This window comes from Glycine max, chromosome 17 (assembly GCF_000004515.6).
Source record: "Glycine max cultivar Williams 82 chromosome 17, Glycine_max_v4.0, whole genome shotgun sequence".
Taxonomy (NCBI): Eukaryota; Viridiplantae; Streptophyta; class Magnoliopsida; order Fabales; family Fabaceae; genus Glycine; species Glycine max.
The window spans coordinates 41,559,947-41,580,118 of NC_038253.2; the positions used below are offsets into that span (position 1 = coordinate 41,559,947).

Genomic DNA, 20,172 nt, shown 5'->3' on the forward strand with positions numbered 1-20,172 from the left:
ACATAAGAGCCGTGAATGTTTCAAAACCCACAAGCCCATTTGGTACTCTATTTTTTATTTATTATTTTAGCTTCTCTCAGATCCCAATGTCTACTACACATGGATCTCATGGTTTGTAACTCTATTTGTGGATAAAATGGTTTTATCAAATGGAACAAACGGTGTAAGATGGGTCACATGGAAATGATGACAGTGTCGTTTTTTCTGAGCTACATCCACATGTTCCATTTTGGCTATACAGATTGTCAGTTGTCCGGTAGCTAGCAGCTCAATTAATCGCCGTTGATTCAATCTGATAACACATGGGATATTTGACATCTAAATCTTCACAAGTAAATAAATTATCTAGTTGTCCATTAGACACCAAAATTTTCTCGTTTTTTAAGTGGAGTATTAATAAATTATAAGTTTGATCTAACCAAGCAATGCTATGCTATAATAACAGCACCGTCAAGCAATCAGAAAGGAAAGAGCAGGAAAAAAGAAAGACAGACTAAAAGGTTTAAGGAAGTTTACCATGGGAGTTACAGTCAACAACTTGAAATTAGAAATGTTGTACGTATTCTAATATAAATTTAATGGATAAAAGTATAATAAAAAATAAATAAAGATTATGACTCTTCAATGAAATTACTTTTACCTTTAAAGTATTTTTTCACTTTAAAATCGAACATTAAAAAAATGATGAAATTACTTTTATCTCAAGTATTTTTTTCACCTTAAAATCAAACAAAAAAATGACAAACTAACAGCACCCTCAAGCAATCAGAAATTGCTGAATGCCTGCGAGCCCAACTAAAGGCAATCCTTTCTTTATATATATATACAGTCAAGTTCATTTAATTTGTCACTATACTACAATTTTCTAAAAATATGACTTTTCGACCCCACCCCCACCCATCTTAAGAGATGCTCTGAAATATATAACAAAAAAAATGTTATTTAGATATGGCAATCAATTCTATCTCAGACTCAAACAGCGGGGGCAGGAGAATTTTATCTGAGAACAGGAAATATGTGTGTGTGTGTGTGTGTAATGGCTCCGGGAATGGGTCAATGAGCAAATATTTTTCAATAGTCAAACTTTAGAACTGAATCACTAACACGGTCCTAGATAATTGATTAGTTTACTCAAATCCCAAAACATAGTTCACCGAACAGGAAACAAATACTCGGTGTCGCCATGATCTGTAAATGTAATTAACAGTAAATATCTCAATAAGGCAAAAGGATTTACAGATAACTTTGGTGTAGAAAATAAAACTTGGCGCTCCAAAAAGGAAATGGTAATGGAAGTTCTCGAATGCAGAAATATGAGCAGCAAATATAGGAAATAAAGAGATCCTGACAACAACTGGCAATATAAAAAAGAGCAAGTCATTATCAGAAGTCATCATCATCTTCCTCTGCGATATGCTTAGCCAATTCTTGCTCTTGTTGATGCCTCTCTCTCCTCTTCTCAGCATTTTCCTTTTCCTTGTCTTTGTTTGGTGGAAAACGCAGTGCTCGAACAGCCTCATTGTACATGTTAAGACAAAAGGCAATCCGAGAATTAAGGGCCAACTGAGGCTCATTTGTAGAGTAAATATCTCCAGTTCCCTTGGATACCATCCACCCATTGGCATGATCCAATGAAGCATCAATGGCCCCATCACGGATAGCCTTTGCTACAATGCTCTCAGAGTCAGCAACAGGACTTGCAGAGTTCAACCTCAACTTTTTAGCTACATCAGCTAGCGAGATGCGTGAATATGATATGCTGATGTTGCGTAAACCAGTCCGGATGACATTATGACGGAGCCGAACAATCAAATTATGAGTTCGGTCTCTACTGAAAGTCGTACCAAACTTCTCTGTAGCATTCCTAAATAGCTCCAAGTCACCAATCCGGACAGCCTGAAATTCCACAACATAATTAAACACTACCAACATGGTTAAGGACTTAACCCAAAATTTTAGTATTGGATTTAGAAGGCGGCCAGTGGATTGTGATTTAGAAACACATGAAATAACATATGATAAATCATCGAAGATTGAACAAAGGCCCATACACATGCATAAAAATGTGTTTTATAATTGAATTTCTACAAAAGTAAACTTGTTTAAGGGCTTTCATAATTTTGACCCCTAGAACAACTTTCAAAAGCATTCCATAAGGTGCTTCTGAAAAGAACTGGAAGATGCACAATGATTTTCTTTTACTTAACACATTTGTGACTTTTGCTGACAAAAAGCATAAAAAAAAGAAGCCAGGGTAAAACGAGTATGCACAAATATTTGAAACTATGGCTCCTTAAATAGAGTCATTGGAGCTCAGTGCCTAAATATAGTTGAACTGATTAAAACCATAATGATATGGCATTTTAAGTGCATTATTCATTTGAAGCTCTAATCAACACTATTTATCTATGGCATCATGGTTGCCATTATCATCTCTTTTGTTTCATAATAAGTTTGTCAGATTTTCTAAATTTGAAGTCTTACAGTGCATTTGAAGCACATTGAAGAACACAAGCAAATCAACACAGTACAAGAAGCTGAGTCACAGCACTTCTTTTTTGTCTATTGTTTGATGGTCAATGCATAGCACAAGTAGTTTAGGAGGTGGAGCAAGCCAGCAAGGGGTTGCATTGGGCACTACTACCTGATGGGGCTTATTGGTTGTTAACCATTGGTGTTGACAAGGTTTAGCCAAATTGATGGATATTTTTTACCTTTGGGGGTTGCGTGTGAGACAAGAGTTGTTCCAGGTTTAAAGAGTAATAAATATTTAGACTTTTGTCCTGTGCCTCATCTTTTGTTTTGTTCTGTTATATGACCATTATTAAAATCCAACATGGAACATATGTTTTTGTACTATCCAGTTCTTCATTTTTCAGCAAATCAAATACACCCTTAAAAAAAGTTTGATAACTGCAACATAGAGAGTAATTCAATTTTTTGTATAAATTTTTCATTTCATAAAACAAATATTAAAATAAAATCTCCATGAGAAAAACCCACATAATAATAGAGAGAAGCCAAAATGGAATCACATTAAAGAAAGGAAATTTTGCAATGAATGTAAAACTATAAAAGGCAAGGGTGACAACGTAGATGAAAAGCCTTGTTGGGTTGTTATCCCAGACATCAGTTTTTATTCAAAAGTTTAATGAAATTTTCATAATAGGTCATTCAATTGTTGATTAGAGCTTATTCAAAAGTTACTATAGCTCTGGATTACTTTGAAAACTGAAATAGGGCCAATGTTGAACCTTACAGATTAACTTTCTTTCTAATTGGGTATCTCCCATCAACTTATGTTAATAAAGATGACCCATCCAAGCTGCCAAAAAGTTTTCCCATGTCAGCTGTGTGAAGAAAGTGAGAAATGATAATAGAAATCAAAATTAAAAATGCAGAACTCAATTTCTTCATTGACCACTATACTTTCAGCAGACCTACACTATTCCTTCTCTTCCAATAAGATTAGGATAAAAGTAGTATCTAACCATGGTTCACAATTGTTCTATTTGTGTTAATTTCAGTTAAACAAAGCATTACTGCAGGATTTCACTTATTTATGATATAGTCTATAGCACGCCATAGCAGAGCAGCAGAGTGAAGTGAGACTAAGCTGTTCAAATGTGAAGTAGTTTTCAGCAGCGGCCATCATGCACAAAATAGTGGCTTTCTATGTGCTTTAGCAGCACTACCGTGATGGGATTCAAAAACCATTTCTACCCCTGAAACATCTTTGTTTAGGGGTTTTTGTGGGTAAAATTGTGATTTCTCACCCATTTTCTAATGCATTTTTTGCTTCAGAAACATTATAGGGTTTTAGACCCTTCTTCCTCAGTCATCTAAAAAAAAAAGTTACTTCTATTGACCTCTGTTCCTTCACATTTTACAGGTCTATGTTCTTTTTTGTGTGTGTTATTTTTTCTTCTTCGTTTAGACTTCACAGTTCACATCCTAGTTATTATGTAATTCTCTTTTCTATTAATTTCACCATCATCTTTCATTTTTTTTTCTCATTTCATTCCTATGTTTGTATTGCTCCTAGATTGATGGTGATTGTGAGTGTAAACTGACTAATTGTTTTTCATGATTTTTTTTTTAAAAAAATTGTGAGTATTTAGTATTTACATGTATTGTATAAATTATTTAGTTTGTCTTATAATATTTCAAAATAGTGACCAGCAAGCTTTCTGCAATCTCACTATAGATTGAGGTATTTGTGACAAAAAAAGTTGTCACACAAAACCAATTATGTGACAAGCATTTAATATGCCACGTCATAATTTTGAAAGAGTTCTAACATAGGATGGTAGAATAAATAATTAAACAGCAAGGACCTAATTTCCATGCAAAAAGCATAGTGCCAATTTCATAACAAGATGAAGCTATAGGAACCAAACATATAATCAGATAAACAAATTAGAAATTCGCTTCTATTCTGGACACTAAAGTAGCTAACTCTGGTTGATAATGTGGACTTACATTAGTAAGCTCAAAGTAAGGCCTCAAAGATTTCTCCATTCCTCTATGCATAAAGATTATCCTCTCAGGTATTTCTCCCAATAACAAACGCACTATCACAGCCCACTTGTTACATTGAATCTGAAAACCCTGTGCTGCACTGGGAGCTTTACGAGCAGCCTGCAAGAGCAAGTCTTTTGCATCGGTGTACTCCAGCTGAATTGTGCGAATTTTCCCAAGGTAGAAGAGATAACGGCAGAACTAAAAAAGATACACAACACGTGGATCAAACATCAAGTAAAAAAGAGTCTAAAAAACAAAAGGAAATTTAAATTAGACTAGCTAAACAAACAAATCTCAGAATTATTGAGAATGTTCAACACAGGCGCATCATCTCAAAAAGGTAATCAGACCAGGTATAGAAGGTGAAGATTGCATTCACCATAGGAAACAAATCCCTTTGATGCCTAGAACAACAAACCACCATACCTGCTGGTTTGAATGTGCCTCAAAACGTGGAGCCTTAGACCTCAACTTCTCTGCCTGATCATATAGGTTGTAGTGTAGGTAGTTATGAAGTAACAGATTCAGAAGGGTTTCCTGCATCACGTCACCAGGTAAGTACAAGACATGACCCATCTATGAAACAAACCAACAAGTTCGAAACAAACCTGACCCAGCTCATCATGGCGCAGGGTAGCAATCCGGTGCAATGCAAGGAGGTTACTGAAATAAAAATGCCATTTATTTTGGAATAGATTAATCTCAATCAGCTGTAAATCCCCTTAACATTATAGAAATCTGTTCCTGAATTTATTTTTGAACCACACAGATGAGAACCCAACTCACCCTCGAATTTCAGCAAGATTTCCAGTGAGCTCATAGCTATATGAGTAATAAAAGTACAGTCTGGATGCAATAACATTGACAGTTCTTCTATTCAGGCTCTTCAGCCGAACAATGCTTGCTGAGGAACAAGCTTTGGCCTAAAATGAGAAATTAAAGAAACCTTAGCATATAATGAGCAGCAGCCTATTGGCATAGCTGATTAAAATTTAAACATACAGGAACAGGACTCAACCGTGTCGTATCTTTTCTGGTCGATCAGAAAAAGTAGGACAAGGAGGTAACAGTAGATTTCTAGCTCAGGCAACAAGTGCTTTGCCGCCGGGGTTTGAATAGTAGATGTTGAACTGTCCACTTCCATCTCTCGATCACCCTCCTATACAGCCAGCCAGTTACAAAATCAAAGACCATCACATCCATTAAAACATTGAATACATACATAATTGATCAAAGTAACTAAACTTGGATATAAATATAACTAATGTTTACAGAAGTGAAATTGAAGCAGGAAAAAAAGATTAATTATACCTTAGGATTAGGGAGAAAAGAGGATAACCTAGTGTGAGGTTCAGAAGCGGGAGGAAGAACATAATCGAGGAAAGATGAGAGAACTGGTGCTGTCAATTTACGCCTCAATGCAAATGTAAGGCGCAGGGCACGAGCAATTCGACGAACTTCCTTTGAGTACGAACCGGTTTCAATAATTGATGCTATTTCCTTCAAATCTGTGAGTGAGCTCAAAATTCAGCAAAATTAAAACGGAATGATGTTTCAGAAAGAATTGAGGAAGAAAGTTACGCTGCAATGCAGATGGAGGAACTGAAGAAAGCGAGTGTGAAGGCGTTGCCTGATCTTTCATCTCCACGTCTTCACTCATCTTCTGCAACCGCACAAGACAATGATGTCAGTGTTTTTCTATCTGAAAATTACGCAAACCCTAACGCGAAGAACACGATAGATAGAGGAAGCAACTTTGGTCACACAAGAGTATGCAGCCTCATCTTCCTAAGCTAAACGCACGATACTTTTCTTCTTCTTTACGCTTTTATTTTAAGAAAAGAAGACAAGTTTAAGGAAGCGTTCTACTTCTAGCTTTTAGCATTTTTTTTTGTTTGAAATTTATTTTATTCTTTTTTTGTTGTGACAAAAAAAAATTATTTTATTTTATTGTTTAAAAATGGCTAAAAATATTTTTTTGAACAAAATATTCTTACATGCGTTTGTTTATCAAAGAATAGTGTCAGTCCTACCATCGGTCGCGTATTAACTATGAATCCTATTCCATAATTGAACTCTTAAATAAGTCAAGTGCAATCCTCTTAAACAAGCATGCAATAAAAATTTTGTTGCATATAAAATTGATATTTTTTTCCTTTTTGACAGGATTAAAAACCTACACTATTCGTAAATGTTATCATTACAGAAGCGATTGGTTAAAAACTCTTGGTATTTTGATTGTAGAGGGTGAATGCTGTCCTCATTTTCTCTCATAAGAATTCTTTAATAATGGATGAGGAGGGAAGGTTCGTGTAACGTAACCAGTAAATTAATATGGTTTAATGAGTTGCACCTTAATTAATTAATGGGGTCTGACAATATTAACTTAGGTAAGCTATTAGGAATATAAGAACTCAATCCATTTACCTTAAATTAGTCACTTATTTCACCTAATAAATCGGAGGTTAAGAAAGAAAAAAAAAACACTCAATCCAAATATATATTTACTCACCTGATACAATCTATCGTCGCAAAAGTGCCGAGTTTTCAATTTGATTCTCAATCAATTCAATTCAATTTTTTTTTTATTTAAGAACGGTTCATTTCATTTTATTACATGTAAATAGTGCAATGTTTATAGTTCAATTCGTTTTTTTTAGACACGTCTAACTAATTGGAATGAATCACCCACATTCCTCAGTCCACTACTATGAGTCTACTCTTGTAAATTCTTTCTTCTTTAATAGGAAATAAAGCGGCACAAGTCGTGTAATGGGGGTGGCAGTTAATGTGCATCAATGAGTTAATTATTAGTCGTCCTTGTTAATTAATGCGATCTCCCGCATAATCAATCTAGGTCGGTTGACTGATCATGAATGACTTAAGAAATGATTTGGTCAGATTAGCACAGTTAATTGGCCGTCGTAGTCCCATAAATTAGTTAAATTTAGTAGGCAAATAAATAATTAGAGCTACATCGAGGGGATACCATTCAAGAACCAATTTGCATGACACAGTACAAGTTTGCACCAAACTAAGTCTATAACATCTCAGCTCATGGAAAAAAAAAATACATCCAACTAAGAAAATTATTAAACCACGCATTCGCTGGGAGCATAATCTTTTCTTAATTGCCCAAAAATGAAATAGAGGGTGTAAGAATAGGAAAGGAAAAAAAAACATCAATTTAAACACATCTCTAGAAAATAAAAATTAAAGAATGAGATTCAGGGCCAAAACAGAAGTACAACTGTTCAAGCATCTGACCAAGGTCTAAAACATAAAGGGTGCCTTATGCGGGCAGCAGTCTGAAAACTAAAAGTCTACATAAAACTGTAAGAAAATGCCCTACAGTTCTTCAGGGCCCCAGAGAAAAAGAAGGGGGAAATGAAGAAAATTGAACAAATAAAAGAAAGCATAGATCATAAAACTGCTCTTACGGAAGGAGGCCTTCCTCTAGGGGCTCCCAAGTATCAGTGATATCAGTGGATCCAATTGCTGTATTCTGGTGGAGGCCCACAATCCTCCTCTGCATTAACCCCAAGAAATAAACGTTAAAATAAAATCCTCCTCAAGTGAAACAAAATACTAAGATAAAGGTCAGCCAAGCTAACCGCAGAAGCAAACAAACCTTGATCAACTCCACAATTGTCACGGTTTTGTTAATAGCTCTCCCCATTGCTTTGAAAACAATTTCATTAGAACCTTTCTCCTGTGAAGACATAAACAAGAAAAAGTGAGCTTACAGAAGTTAGCACAGAAAACAGAGAATCAATATCTTAATTCAGAATTCAGGAAATAAAAGACTTCACACACAAACTTTCTGCAGCTCCAATGTTATGACTAAGCAGTAAGCACAACTCAAACAGGCGAGAGAGCCTCGTGACACAAGCGCGGGACTCATAACATCCACTTTTCCCAATGCCCCCAGAGAATGCTACAGACAGAAGGAAAGGGAAGATAGAGTGTCCCCTTGTTGTGAATTTCGCAACGGAAAGAGCAGAAGCACTAAACCCCACCCCCCCTCCACACACACACACACTTAGACTTGAAACATTTAAATATGGGGAGAGAAGGGAAAAGGAAGGAAGGAGATGTCACAACTCACATGCTTTAAATTATATTTCGAGGATCTAAGCCTTACAATAATCATATGTATAGTGGCATACTAGTCATAAACTCATAATACATTTATTAGTCACCTTCGTTTTTTATTTAAAAGTGAAAAATAGAAGTACAAACAAGTAGGGTAAGGTACGCCACCTACCACACACACTGATCCTTCCCATTCGCTCCAAAATCCAAAACATACAATTTCGTCATAACCAAACACAAAGGGCTAAACAAAAATAAATAAATAAATAAATAAACAAGAGGCCATGGTTATGTTGAGAGCTTCAAACGAGAAGCGTAATAATTATGACTCGACAAGCAAGCAATAAAACAAAGACAAACAGTATTTCCAAAGTTCAACTAGTCGTCATAAAAGCTCAGTATAATTATAATTTTAAAGAAAAGAAGAAAACCTGAAGCAAGCTCATGGCGTAAGTAATGTAGTTACGCATCCTTCCCTGACTAGTAATCCGGATCTCGTTTTCATCGATTGGAGTTTCAGCTCTTGGCTTCTCTACCTTCTGGTACCGATCCATCTACGCCGCCAAACAAACAAAAAAAAAATTAACACACAGAAAAACCTTCAACCACAACATCGAAAAAATATATCACTGGAAACGAAAAAAAGAAGAAAAAGAAAACAAAACACAAGAGAGAGGTTTGTTAATGGAAGAATAGGAAGAAGAATTGATCTGCGAGTGAGAGTTACCGCGATAGCTAAGGATAGAGTTTCTTTCCTTCGCGGACAAACACAAAAGAGCGAGCCCTCTTCTACGGCTTTGTATTTTCTATTGCGCCCTAACCTGGTTGCTGCGATGTGTTTCACTTTATATACCCCCTAACACCCGGCACTCTCTCCCTCTCTCTTAATAGGCCTCTTCTCGGCCCATTCCCCAATGGCCCATCATCCTCTCCCACTTTATCCAAGTTCAATAACTCCTCACTCAGATTTTGTTCAACATTTCATAAAATCTCCTATGGAATCTGAATCTTTCGCACAGTACAAAAACATAAATTTGTAGAGATATGTTTTTAATTTTGACAACAAACACGTGGTTTCACAATAAATTAGCGTCATGTATGTTTGGAAGAAATAAAATGTATTCTAGTGTAAAAATTCATTAAATAAGTACTTTTAGAACACCTTTGTTTCAAGATTTCAAATTAAATTCTCAATAATTACATTTCTTGGTACATTATTTGGTATGCTTGGAAATATTAATTTCATGAACATGTTTAGTTGGCATTTGACAATTTCAGGAAAAAAAACATTTAACAAAAATAAGAATAAAAGAATAAATACAACAAAAGAGAGTGGATATGAGTAGTTATTGTAGAGAGTAACTTCTATTCTCATGAAAATCTAAGATATTCATTTCATTGTGAGAATGAATAAGACTTGAGATAAGTATGGATATTTCATATTTTTAATCCGTAGAAATTAAAAACACATATCAAGAAAGGTTTAAACCAACTTATGAATCTCCGTTAGACTATTTGATATATGAATATTTCATATTCTTAGAAATCAACAATGCTTTGCGAATATATTTTTAAAACTTCTAGCAAACATTTGTCAAAAAAAAAAAAAACAGAAGAAGAACAATGCTCAACCTCGAAGGGAAGGAAAAAATAACAAGAACACGAGCAAAAATCTCCCTAAACTAAAGGTAAAAAATCTATCAATAAAAAAAATCCAAATAAATGAGTGAAGAGAAATTAAAACTAAAATTTTCTTTTACTTCAACTTCTTTCCTTCTTATTACTTCTTACCTTCTCTCATGATACAACAACACCTTCTCTTTCACTAAATGAAAACCATGGTAGCTAGCAATCTTTGACCCTCCATGACTGCCATCTACAACCAGTACCACAAACCAACTACGCCCAACATTCTCTCAACTAGCAATTTAACCATGTGCGATTAACACTCACAACACTACAATATCTTCTCTTCTCTCCTTACGAACACAATCCAACAGCACTAAACCACTGAAACGTATCACTCACGCCCCCATAAACCAAAGTATCAACACAACACTACCATGAATCTCTCCCCAAATTACAATGAATAAATAATATTTTGATTAAATTGTTACCATGTAATAAAATTATAAATAATTTTAAAAGTTTGTTACTTTAAAATATTTGTAATGAATGACAATAATTAAAAATAGGAATACTTTTATATATTTAAATTCACACACACAAGTTATTGTGCCGTCAATTTTGTTTGTAAATAATATATAGATAGATAGATCGTGAGATTTTGATTTTGGAATACTGGACTTTGTATGCTTTAGATTTAGACTATTCTTTCCAGGTCAGATCAGCTAAATCATTTGATATATAGTAGTGAATTTTTTTTAGTTTATTTTTTCATTTCAATCCAAGTTGATTATGGTTAAATTAGTCAAATCACCCTAAAGAATTTCCTTACCCTATTATCAATAAACCCACAGATTTTATGTTTGCACATAGTTATGGAAAAGTCCTAGCAACCATTGACGGATAAAAACGGTGCTTATACCATTCGATGGCAAGTTGCGTTGGCAATTGGCGAAATGGGATCCACTTGAATAGATTCAGGTACGTTTTGTTATGGTAAAGTGGCTTACTTATATACACGAGATATATATTATTCGATTGGTTCCAAATGAACGAAACGAATTAATTACCGCAAGATTATGAAAAAAGGAGTAAGATGCATGCTTAATTAGTTCTGCAACTTGCAAGTGATAGATATAAAAGTAAAATATCTGCCTAGATTTGTTGATGTTGCTTTTACGTTTAGCACCGTAAACATCGGGGCTTTAATTTGATGGATTCTAATTCAATTGGTGAAAAAACAAAGTATGAATACAGAAATAGTAAAAACAATTTTCCAAATGAGTGAATATTTTAAGATAATGGTTGTTGCGTTTGCAAGAGCTGAATATCGTGTCCGGCTATAGTGGGAAGCGTTCGAGCATCATTTTCCAACAACATGATGCCAATGGAACTTGGAAAGTGATATACAAGATCAGAAATTAAATGGAGGATTTACTCGTTCTTACTAGGACCATGATGGTTTTTTTTTTAATCTGATATATATTACTCCAAGATTCATCTAATAATCATAACATTGAAGAAACGAAGACGAATGCTTTTTATCTGCACGCATCAAAATCAAATCAAAAAGCCTTTTTTTTTTTGAAAAGCAAAATCAAAATGCCTAATAATTACCATTCGAGAAAGCATTGCTGAAAAAGAAACTTCAAACGAACCTCACCATTGACCATATCCTTCGCTCACACTGTTCGTAATCGCAGAGTAAATATTAGTACTATATCATCTCTGATACCTCGGATCCTGTAGAGTAAGCTTATTTAATTTTTTTAAAAGAAAAAAAACAAAAATATTAGTACTATACCTCTGATCCTGTAGAGGATGGGTCCTAAAATTTTGTGAGCTCATCAGAAAATAAATAATAACTGAAGCATTATAGAAGTAATCTTTCAAGCTTTCAAAATGAATTTTATTTATTCCCATCCCCATTCATTCATTCCCTTGCTATCACCTTCACATTTTTTGGCTGTGATTCTGGACATTCTTCATTCTTGTCTTTATGTAGCGAAACAGTGATGGTCCCAATTACGCATACTCCACGTGAGGCTAACTTTCGTTGTGCCATGTTAACCTTCCCAGTTTAGTTTTCCTACGTACGTACTTCGTTAATTAAACTCTTGGAACCATTTTTCTTCTCGTTAAAAACAAGTCACTATTTTAAGGATATGAACTTCTTTAATTAAAATTATAATACCTAATATATATATATATATATATATATATATATATATATATATATATATATATAATTATTCAAAAGTTAATAACGGCTTGAATTCATTGTGACGCATTTTGTTTATGACCTCTTTCAAATGCAAAATGAATTAAATCAACGACACACTTGTACACGAAAAAGAAAGTACAAAGAAGAATAGATACGTCTGATTTGGTAAACTTGAGGGGGCCCATCTAGAAAGAAGATAAGTGTTAATGATACAATGGGTGCTAATATCTCTAATTTTTCTCTATCTTTTTATTTTTCTTATCAGTCATAAATCTTATACTTTTTCCTCTCCGAGTTTGTTATAAATAACACAATGGGTGTTAATAAAGCATTTTTCAATTGAAAAAAAATGATCTAAACGTGACCCAAATTGCTTCTAAAACCTAGCTTATTGTTTGAAAAGTTGTTATTAAAGAATATTTGGTATAAATAAATAGGAAGATAAGCGAAATATAATCCAATAATTATATAGTGGTTTAAGATAAGATAAGATAAATACTAAAAGTTAATCTTAAGAGGCGATGATGGATGGGGGTGGGGCTTTTGGAGAGCTTTCCTTGTCACATGCGAAACAGCAAAACTTTAAAAGGGAACAGCGATCTTCTCAATCAAATGCAAACAACCTTTCCTTTCCTTATTCTCTACCAACGCCAACAAACATGCTCGGTTCCGTTCTTCTGGCGGTTTTCTTGCCGTGCATCGGCATGAGCGCCGCTTTGATCGTGTACATGTGCCTTCTCTACTACTTCACCGACCACTTCTCCGACCCCGCGCTACCGGCCAAGCCAGCCTCCGACAGCGGGCTCTCCCCTTCCCAGCTCGACAAGCTACCCAGAATCACCGGAAAGGAACTTGTGATGGGAAACGAATGCGCCGTCTGCCTGGACCATATCGGAACAGAGCAACCGGCTCGGCTGGTTCCCGGTTGCAACCACGCCTTCCATTTGGAATGCGCCGACACCTGGCTCTCCGAGCACCCTCTCTGCCCTCTCTGCAGAGCCAAACTCGACCCAGCGCTTTTCTCTTCCTCCCAAAATCCATGCTGAACCTCTTTTAATTTGTTTCTTCAATGTCTTCTCACATTGTTTTTTTTCCGATCAAGCACCGGAGCGAACGCAGTGATGCCGACTTTAGTAATTAGTAATTTTCACTGCTGATGGTTGATTAGGAGTTCTCTTCTCGGATGCCTTCTAGATTTTTTATTTTTTATTTTTTTGAAAAAACTGCAATTTCACTTTTTGGCTATTTTTGTTTTCATATTTTTAATAGTTTTTCTATTTTTTAATTGAAATATTTTGTTTTTTATTTTTTATAATTTTAATTATCTTTTTTTTGAGATATTTTGTTTTTCATTTTTAAATAATTCATAATTTTATTTCTTATACCCAATTAAAATTATTTAATTATAAAAAACTTAATTTATTAAAATAAAAAAATACATTATCAACAAGTTTAAAATTGATAAAAAAATTTAAATTAAAGAAATTTTAAAAGTAAAAATAAAATATTTCAATCAAAAAATAAAAATAAAAAATGATTTTTTTAAAAATAAAAGATAAAATATCACAATTAAAAAAATAGAAAAATTAAAATTATAATGTTTAAAATCAAATAGGAGAAGGATAAATTACATTTTAACTTATTGTGTGAGGGAGAGGAAGGGTAATTCACGCAAACACGATACGTTGAAGCAAGTGGGGGGTGGATGATGTGATCGTGAATTGAACGGTTCGTGTGTTTTTTGTTCGCTTGGCTCATCTGTTTATTGTTTCCTAAGCGTCCTCCACACATGCTTAAGGTAATCCACCGGCTTTCTTATTTTGATAAATTATAGTAGTAGTTTGTAACCTGTCAGTTAAACTTATAAAATTAACCATTTCAAATTCATATGATCTATATCTATATATATGCAGTCAATCTTACTTAGTTAATAAGATTTTACTCTTATTGTTGCACACTCTAAAATATACAAGTATTTTTTTTAATTTTTTAAAGTATTATCTCATCGAGTAGATGAAAGTTAATCTCCTAAAAAATTCATTTAACGGTATATTTTATATATATATTACCTTTTCTCCCTCGCATATGGTTGCACAACAATCTGATAAATGAATTATAAATGTCGTCGATCACTGTTCATGTTAATAAATCGGTACACTAAATAGCAAAACTGTGCTGCCTTATATCCTAGCTAGTATTAAAAAAAAATAATGAAAAAGGACCACTTTGCAAATATCTCACATGCATGTTGAAGGCCGCTTTCTCCAGAGATTTTTTGTCGTGAATATAAACTTCTTTGATGCATATCCGACAAGTGGAAAAGAATGAATAATAGAGCAAGTGCTTTGTCCTACTTATTATTTTACTTCCCATGAGCTCATGAAGCCATACACCCGGGAAAATATATGAATATAAAATGTTGTATGACATTAATTCTTATCTCAACCGAGTGTCCCAATGGCCCTCATTTTTTTAATGGAAACAAGAACTCCCATGCCACCTCAACAGTGAAATGTAAATGAGTTTTTCTACAGGGAATTCGTGTTTCCTTATAGACCTGAAGTTGGGTTAATTTTTAATTTTAATTATTTCAGTGCATCTTTTTTTTCTTCTTCTACTTAATAGCAGTACTCATTTATTCTCCTATTTCTTTTAAACATACTAATTTCTTCTTAAGTATGTAATTACGTAACTGCTTTCAATAATACGGAATGGAATCGATATGCTTTCAGCAAGTCAAACGGTGCTACTGCTCGATCTGGACCTTTACATGTTGAATGCTCAAATTCCACATCAAAAAACATAATGCAATGAATGTTATCAGTTCTTTTCTGTTATCTACAGTTCTATACTTTATTTTTTCTGCTTCATTTAGGAAGTTATCAAATGTCTTCCATATCTATTTCACCCAACTAATTTACCTTAATTTTATCGGTTTAGTTAATAACCTGTTCTTCAATCAAAACAGGTCTTTCAAGTAAAAACTAGAGAAATTAAATTTGATTAGCTTTCATTTAAATTCGTATCACGTAGGGTTGCCAGGAAGCTCTTTGGCAAGGATCACCCTAAGTTTGATGGAAAATAGTATGAGGAAATTGATGGTAAGAACTACCTTGGCTTCATGGACAATCATGGGGGGGATATGTTGCTGCTGCAGTCATCACCGATCGCATTCAAGGTTTATAACTTATTCAAGCAGCGGTGAAAAAAAAAATTCAAGCAGGAAAAAAAAGCGAAATGAGATGGTCTTAAAATTAACCGATCATTTAATGTTTCTTTCAATACAAGATAAGTAGTTTATGTATGTATTCGGCAATAGAGACAAGTACAACAAAATAGAGATAAATATAGAACATTTTCTTTTTATTGTTTAAGGTATGGTAAGAAAAGAAGAAAGAACGAAAAAAGTCTCAAAAACAATAAATACTCATTAGGACACTGAGCTAAGTCCAGCTAGTCTTAGCAGCAAAGTCCCAAATTAGAGTCTCCCAAGAACGACATGATGTCAGGAAATCATCCCAGTTACTATATTCGTTGAGAGTTGAAAATCACATTTTGAAAAACAAAAGTATAGATCATCAATCATATCATATCATATCTGGCTGCTATTGTCATTTTGATGTCTTCAGTAGTATGTGCCAAGCTTGTGAACCCAACCTCAAATTGTGAAGGTGCAAAATATACACCTTGCTTCAACATTCCCCGGTAGAACCTAGCGAACTTGGCTAAGTCACTCTTCTTAGCATCGGCGAAATTGAAGACAGGTCCTTCTGTAAAGAAAAAACCAAACATCCCATTTATATGCCCACCACACATGGAATGTCCTGCACTCTTTCCAACTTGAAGAATCCCTTGAACAAGTTCTCCAGTGACTTTATCTAAGTACTCATAAGTTCCTGGTTCCTTAATAAGCTTCAGAGTCTCTATTCCTGCAGCCATAGCCAAGGGGTTTCCACTCAAAGTACCAGCCTGGTACATATGTCCTGCTGGTGCCACCATTTCCATAATATCCCTTCTTCCCCCATATGCACCTACTGGCAGACCCCCACCAATTATTTTTCCTAGAGTTGTCAAATCAGGAACAATGCCAAAATACTCTGGAGCTCCTCCATACGCCAAACGGAATCCGGTCATAGCTTCATCAAAGATGATAAGTGCATTATTCTCCTTGGCGATTTTGCGTATGGCATCAAGAAACTCAAATTTAGGAACAATGAAACCTGAGTTTCCTACAACAATATCCTGAATATGAGAATAATATCTATACAGATTTAAAGAATGATTTAGAGTTAGTTTATTGAATCAAATTTTTATTTGACGATTATAAGTTGGTTCTAAGAAATATTAATGTCAAATTCCTAATGGTAAAAGTGACTTCATGTTCAACAAAAGTGATGATTTTAGTACCCGCAGATTAATCGTTGACCTTCTCTAGCCCACAGTACCCTAGGGATCATCAGATCCTGGCTAAAACCACAATTTTATCATATAAACTGATTATTGAAGTCTAATTACAATGAGAACTAATGACGCCTTTGAAACCATTGTGATATCAAGGGAATGAAGCAACAACATGGATCACAGAGATATTGTAACTTATAGGCAAACTTTATGAAATGAACACATGATGAATTACATCATAATAAGTTGAAGTGGAAAAACACGTTGTAAAGTAGGGTGAAGTGAAGACAATAGAATCCCAATAGGGTTAAGTTATGAGGTGAATAAGAAATGAAGATAGCATTGAGAGAGTGAAAGCTTGTTGGGAGTTGCGAAGAGAAAATTCACTGTTTGTATTGTGGTGAACGGATGCTTGCATTCTGATAGAGCGTGGGCAATAAGAATGTGATCGAGAAAGAGCCCTTGACCTGCAGGGTAGGTATGGTTGTCATTAACTATAATTTAATTATTAGTGCACATGTATGGTAGATTTTGACTTTATTTATTTTGTGGACTATGTGACTAAACCGTAATATTTATTAACCCCTAAGACCGAATAAAGCAATGTCGTTAGTGATTGTTATCAATGACCTTCGTTTAAATTTTGCAAAGGTTGAAGTATTCTTTATACTCCGTTTTAAAAAAAATGACTTACCATAAAGAAAAATTAATTAGCTGCCTGCTGTTATTGTGAACTATTTTACCGTTAAGAGAATCATATGCTTTTAACTTATAACTATAATCTGCGTAACCAAAATTTTCTACTATTTAGTTGGACTAATAGAAGCTTGACCCAACTGGTAGCTAGGATTAGGCTTGTTCTGAACATGAACCAAGGATTATTATGATATATGAAAGAGTCGTGAACAAGAACCCATATATAGATGCGAAGCGTTGATGGCATTCAATAAAATGCAAGTCTTTGTGCCGTAATCGTAGCAATACCAAGAGACGAGTAATGGAATCGGTTCTAATCCAGAGCGTGAAGCTGCACGTTATTATTATATATATTATTGCGACTAATCCAAGGGATCGGAAGAAGAAAAGCACCAAAAGAAATTGGCAATACTAATCAATCCCATAGAAGGGAATAATTAATTTAATTATATAAATAGGGGCGCAGAGATGATGTTGATATATATATAGAGAGAGAGAGAGAGCAAAGCAAATTAAATTGTGTAGTTTGTAGAAAAATGGGACTGGGGCTTTTTAAGGCATTGTTTTGCTGCAACAAGCCCCATGAAATTGAGGTTGCAGACTCCTGGGACTCCTCTCCTGACAATACCCCAAAACAACATTCTTCTAAACCAAAGCCAAAAGCTGCACCTGCTCAATGTTCCAATAATAATAAACACAAAACCTCTACTACACAAATAGAGTTGTTCGCGTCTGCCATTTCATGGCCGTCATGCATCGATACCTCAAGCCCGAGAATTTCATGTTGGCCACCAACCATCCCAATGCAGCTGTCAAAGCCACTGGTTTTGGACTCTCCATTTTCATCCAGGAAGGTTAGTATTTCAATTTCTTCCCTCCGGATTTTATCGAATCTTTGCATGTTCATAGTGTTGGAAGTGAATGAAAGCACTTCCTAGTAGCTTATGATGCTTTGACTTGTTAATAACTTAATTAATTAACCGAAAGTTAATATATGTTCACATAACCTCTGTCATAATTAATGCTGTGTTCAAATAATTTGGGTGTGAATAGGAACATTTGGTAAGGTTTTTTTTTTATAAAAAAAAACTATAACTTTTATTTTCATTTTCATTTGCATTAAATGGTTTTTAATTCAAATATATAAAATTTAAATAAAAACATTTAATATGTAATTTCGACATAATTTATTATGTTTCAACAACTATTAAATTGAGTTGAGTCAACACAAAATACTCTTATTTTCTAATAAATTAAAGCTTTGCTATTGGGCATGGACCAATTGGGAGAGAATTTGCATTAAAGGTCAATAAAGATCAAGCAAATTCCACTAGACAGGTAAGTAACAACATAACATAAAATGAACTAACATAAAACCAAACCTCTCACAATGTGTAGTACATACTGGTGAGGACCATCCCAACCCAAAAGAAAAAGCAAAGCATAAATTGAAAGCAATCGCACAATTAAGCTTGTTCACAAATTGCTTCTTTTCTTTTTTTCACTATCATAACACATTTTTTCAACTGCAGTTGATTAGTACAGTCCATGAAGGTTTCAAAATTGTCTTTGAAGTCACCGTCGTGAAAAATAAATATTTTTAGGATGATTTTCCAATCGTCTTAATACGTCCGCTCCTATAGAAAACCGTCACAGATACTTTCATTTATTGTTTAAAAATATATAAAAAAAACGTCAACATTCTAATACGATTTTAAGAGAAAATCGTCTTAGAAATATAAGATTCTAAGACGATTATTGCCACATTATACGAACACTACATATGAATTGCCACACATGTGAGGCATGTTCTTTGATAGATAATTTCTGGATCAACAGGAGAAAAACTTGTAGCAATGCACAAATTTGATAATGTGCAAGCAAGACTTTCAGAATTCAAGAATGTATAAATATGTGCTTATGCAAAGATATATATATATATGTTAGACAATTTGGTCATAATTTAAAATAGGCCACAAAATGTCATTTATAAGTATTACTTGTTGTCTTATTTTACCTCCATCATACATTTTCTTATCCTAGAATTAACTTAAAGGTTTGCATCTTGTTAACAGATGTTGCCATTAACAAAGCATATGAACAAGCAAATAATTGTTGCAAATGAAGTCTAACCATGCATCTAAGGTACAACAAGCCAAATAACAAGTTATAATTGACACCGACATGACCATTTTCATTAGTCAGATTAATGTATGTTTGACATAGGGTTTTTTCTTTCACATTCAGTAAGAAAGAATAAATTTTTTATCCTTTTCATTAGTCAGATTAAGGTTCTCTAGGCGAGGGGTTTTATTGAACACTGACACTTGGTAAAGATAGACAGGGTTTGAACCCTTTATAAATTGCACATGGCCTAAAGTTAAAAATAGGGTTTGTTTTTTGCATTTTACCCTATTTTTGGTTGTTTTCTTCGAGTGTATCTATTTGTAACAAGTTGTGAACTGTGTAAGCTCCAAGTTAAGAGAAGATTATAATACAAATCAAGATTCATTAACATACTACTATAGATTTGTTCTTATATACCAAACGTTATAATATTGGCAATTATAGTTATGACAAATAAATAAATAATTAGTTGTGTAGGC

At 34.2% G+C, this 20,172-nt stretch overlaps 5 protein-coding genes across 5 annotated transcripts; 2 read left to right on the top strand and 3 right to left on the bottom strand.

Moving 5' to 3' along the window:
- Window positions 1–1,092: 1,092 nt before the first annotated feature.
- Window positions 1,093–6,383, bottom strand: LOC100779667 (probable 26S proteasome non-ATPase regulatory subunit 3). The gene is made up of 9 exons (XM_003550389.5): window positions 6,280–6,383; window positions 6,106–6,187; window positions 5,836–6,032; window positions 5,543–5,683; window positions 5,311–5,447; window positions 5,133–5,187; window positions 4,951–5,061; window positions 4,483–4,722; window positions 1,093–1,896 (listed from the first exon to the last, which is right to left on the bottom strand). Exons 2-9 carry the CDS (start codon window positions 6,182–6,184, stop codon window positions 1,384–1,386), a joined length of 1,473 nt encoding a protein of 490 aa, XP_003550437.1. The 5' UTR covers window positions 6,185–6,187; window positions 6,280–6,383; the 3' UTR covers window positions 1,093–1,383.
- A 1,184-nt stretch (window positions 6,384–7,567) lies between these two features.
- Window positions 7,568–9,437, bottom strand: LOC100499751 (uncharacterized). Its single transcript, NM_001248594.2, is given in 4 exon segments — window positions 7,568–8,053; window positions 8,156–8,236; window positions 9,051–9,173; window positions 9,347–9,437. Coding segments are annotated over 3 exon segments (297 nt in total). The 5' UTR covers window positions 9,347–9,437; the 3' UTR covers window positions 7,568–7,960.
- A 3,441-nt stretch (window positions 9,438–12,878) lies between these two features.
- Window positions 12,879–13,774, top strand: LOC100780203 (E3 ubiquitin-protein ligase ATL23). The gene has a single exon (XM_003550390.5). The coding sequence runs from the start codon at window positions 12,991–12,993 to the stop codon at window positions 13,513–13,515; it is 525 nt and encodes a 174-aa protein (XP_003550438.2). The 5' UTR covers window positions 12,879–12,990; the 3' UTR covers window positions 13,516–13,774.
- A 1,996-nt stretch (window positions 13,775–15,770) lies between these two features.
- LOC100791551 (glutamate-1-semialdehyde 2,1-aminomutase, chloroplastic-like) lies at window positions 15,771–16,618 on the bottom strand. The gene has a single exon (XM_006601646.4). It carries the CDS (start codon window positions 16,601–16,603, stop codon window positions 16,052–16,054), a length of 552 nt encoding a protein of 183 aa, XP_006601709.1. The 5' UTR covers window positions 16,604–16,618; the 3' UTR covers window positions 15,771–16,051.
- Window positions 16,619–18,065: 1,447 nt separating this feature from the next.
- On the top strand, window positions 18,066–20,093 carry LOC121173895 (uncharacterized). The gene is made up of 2 exons (XM_041011552.1): window positions 18,066–18,420; window positions 19,642–20,093. The coding sequence occupies exons 1-2, from the start codon at window positions 18,103–18,105 to the stop codon at window positions 19,696–19,698; spliced, it is 375 nt and encodes a 124-aa protein (XP_040867486.1). The 5' UTR covers window positions 18,066–18,102; the 3' UTR covers window positions 19,699–20,093.
- Window positions 20,094–20,172: the final 79 nt, after the last annotated feature.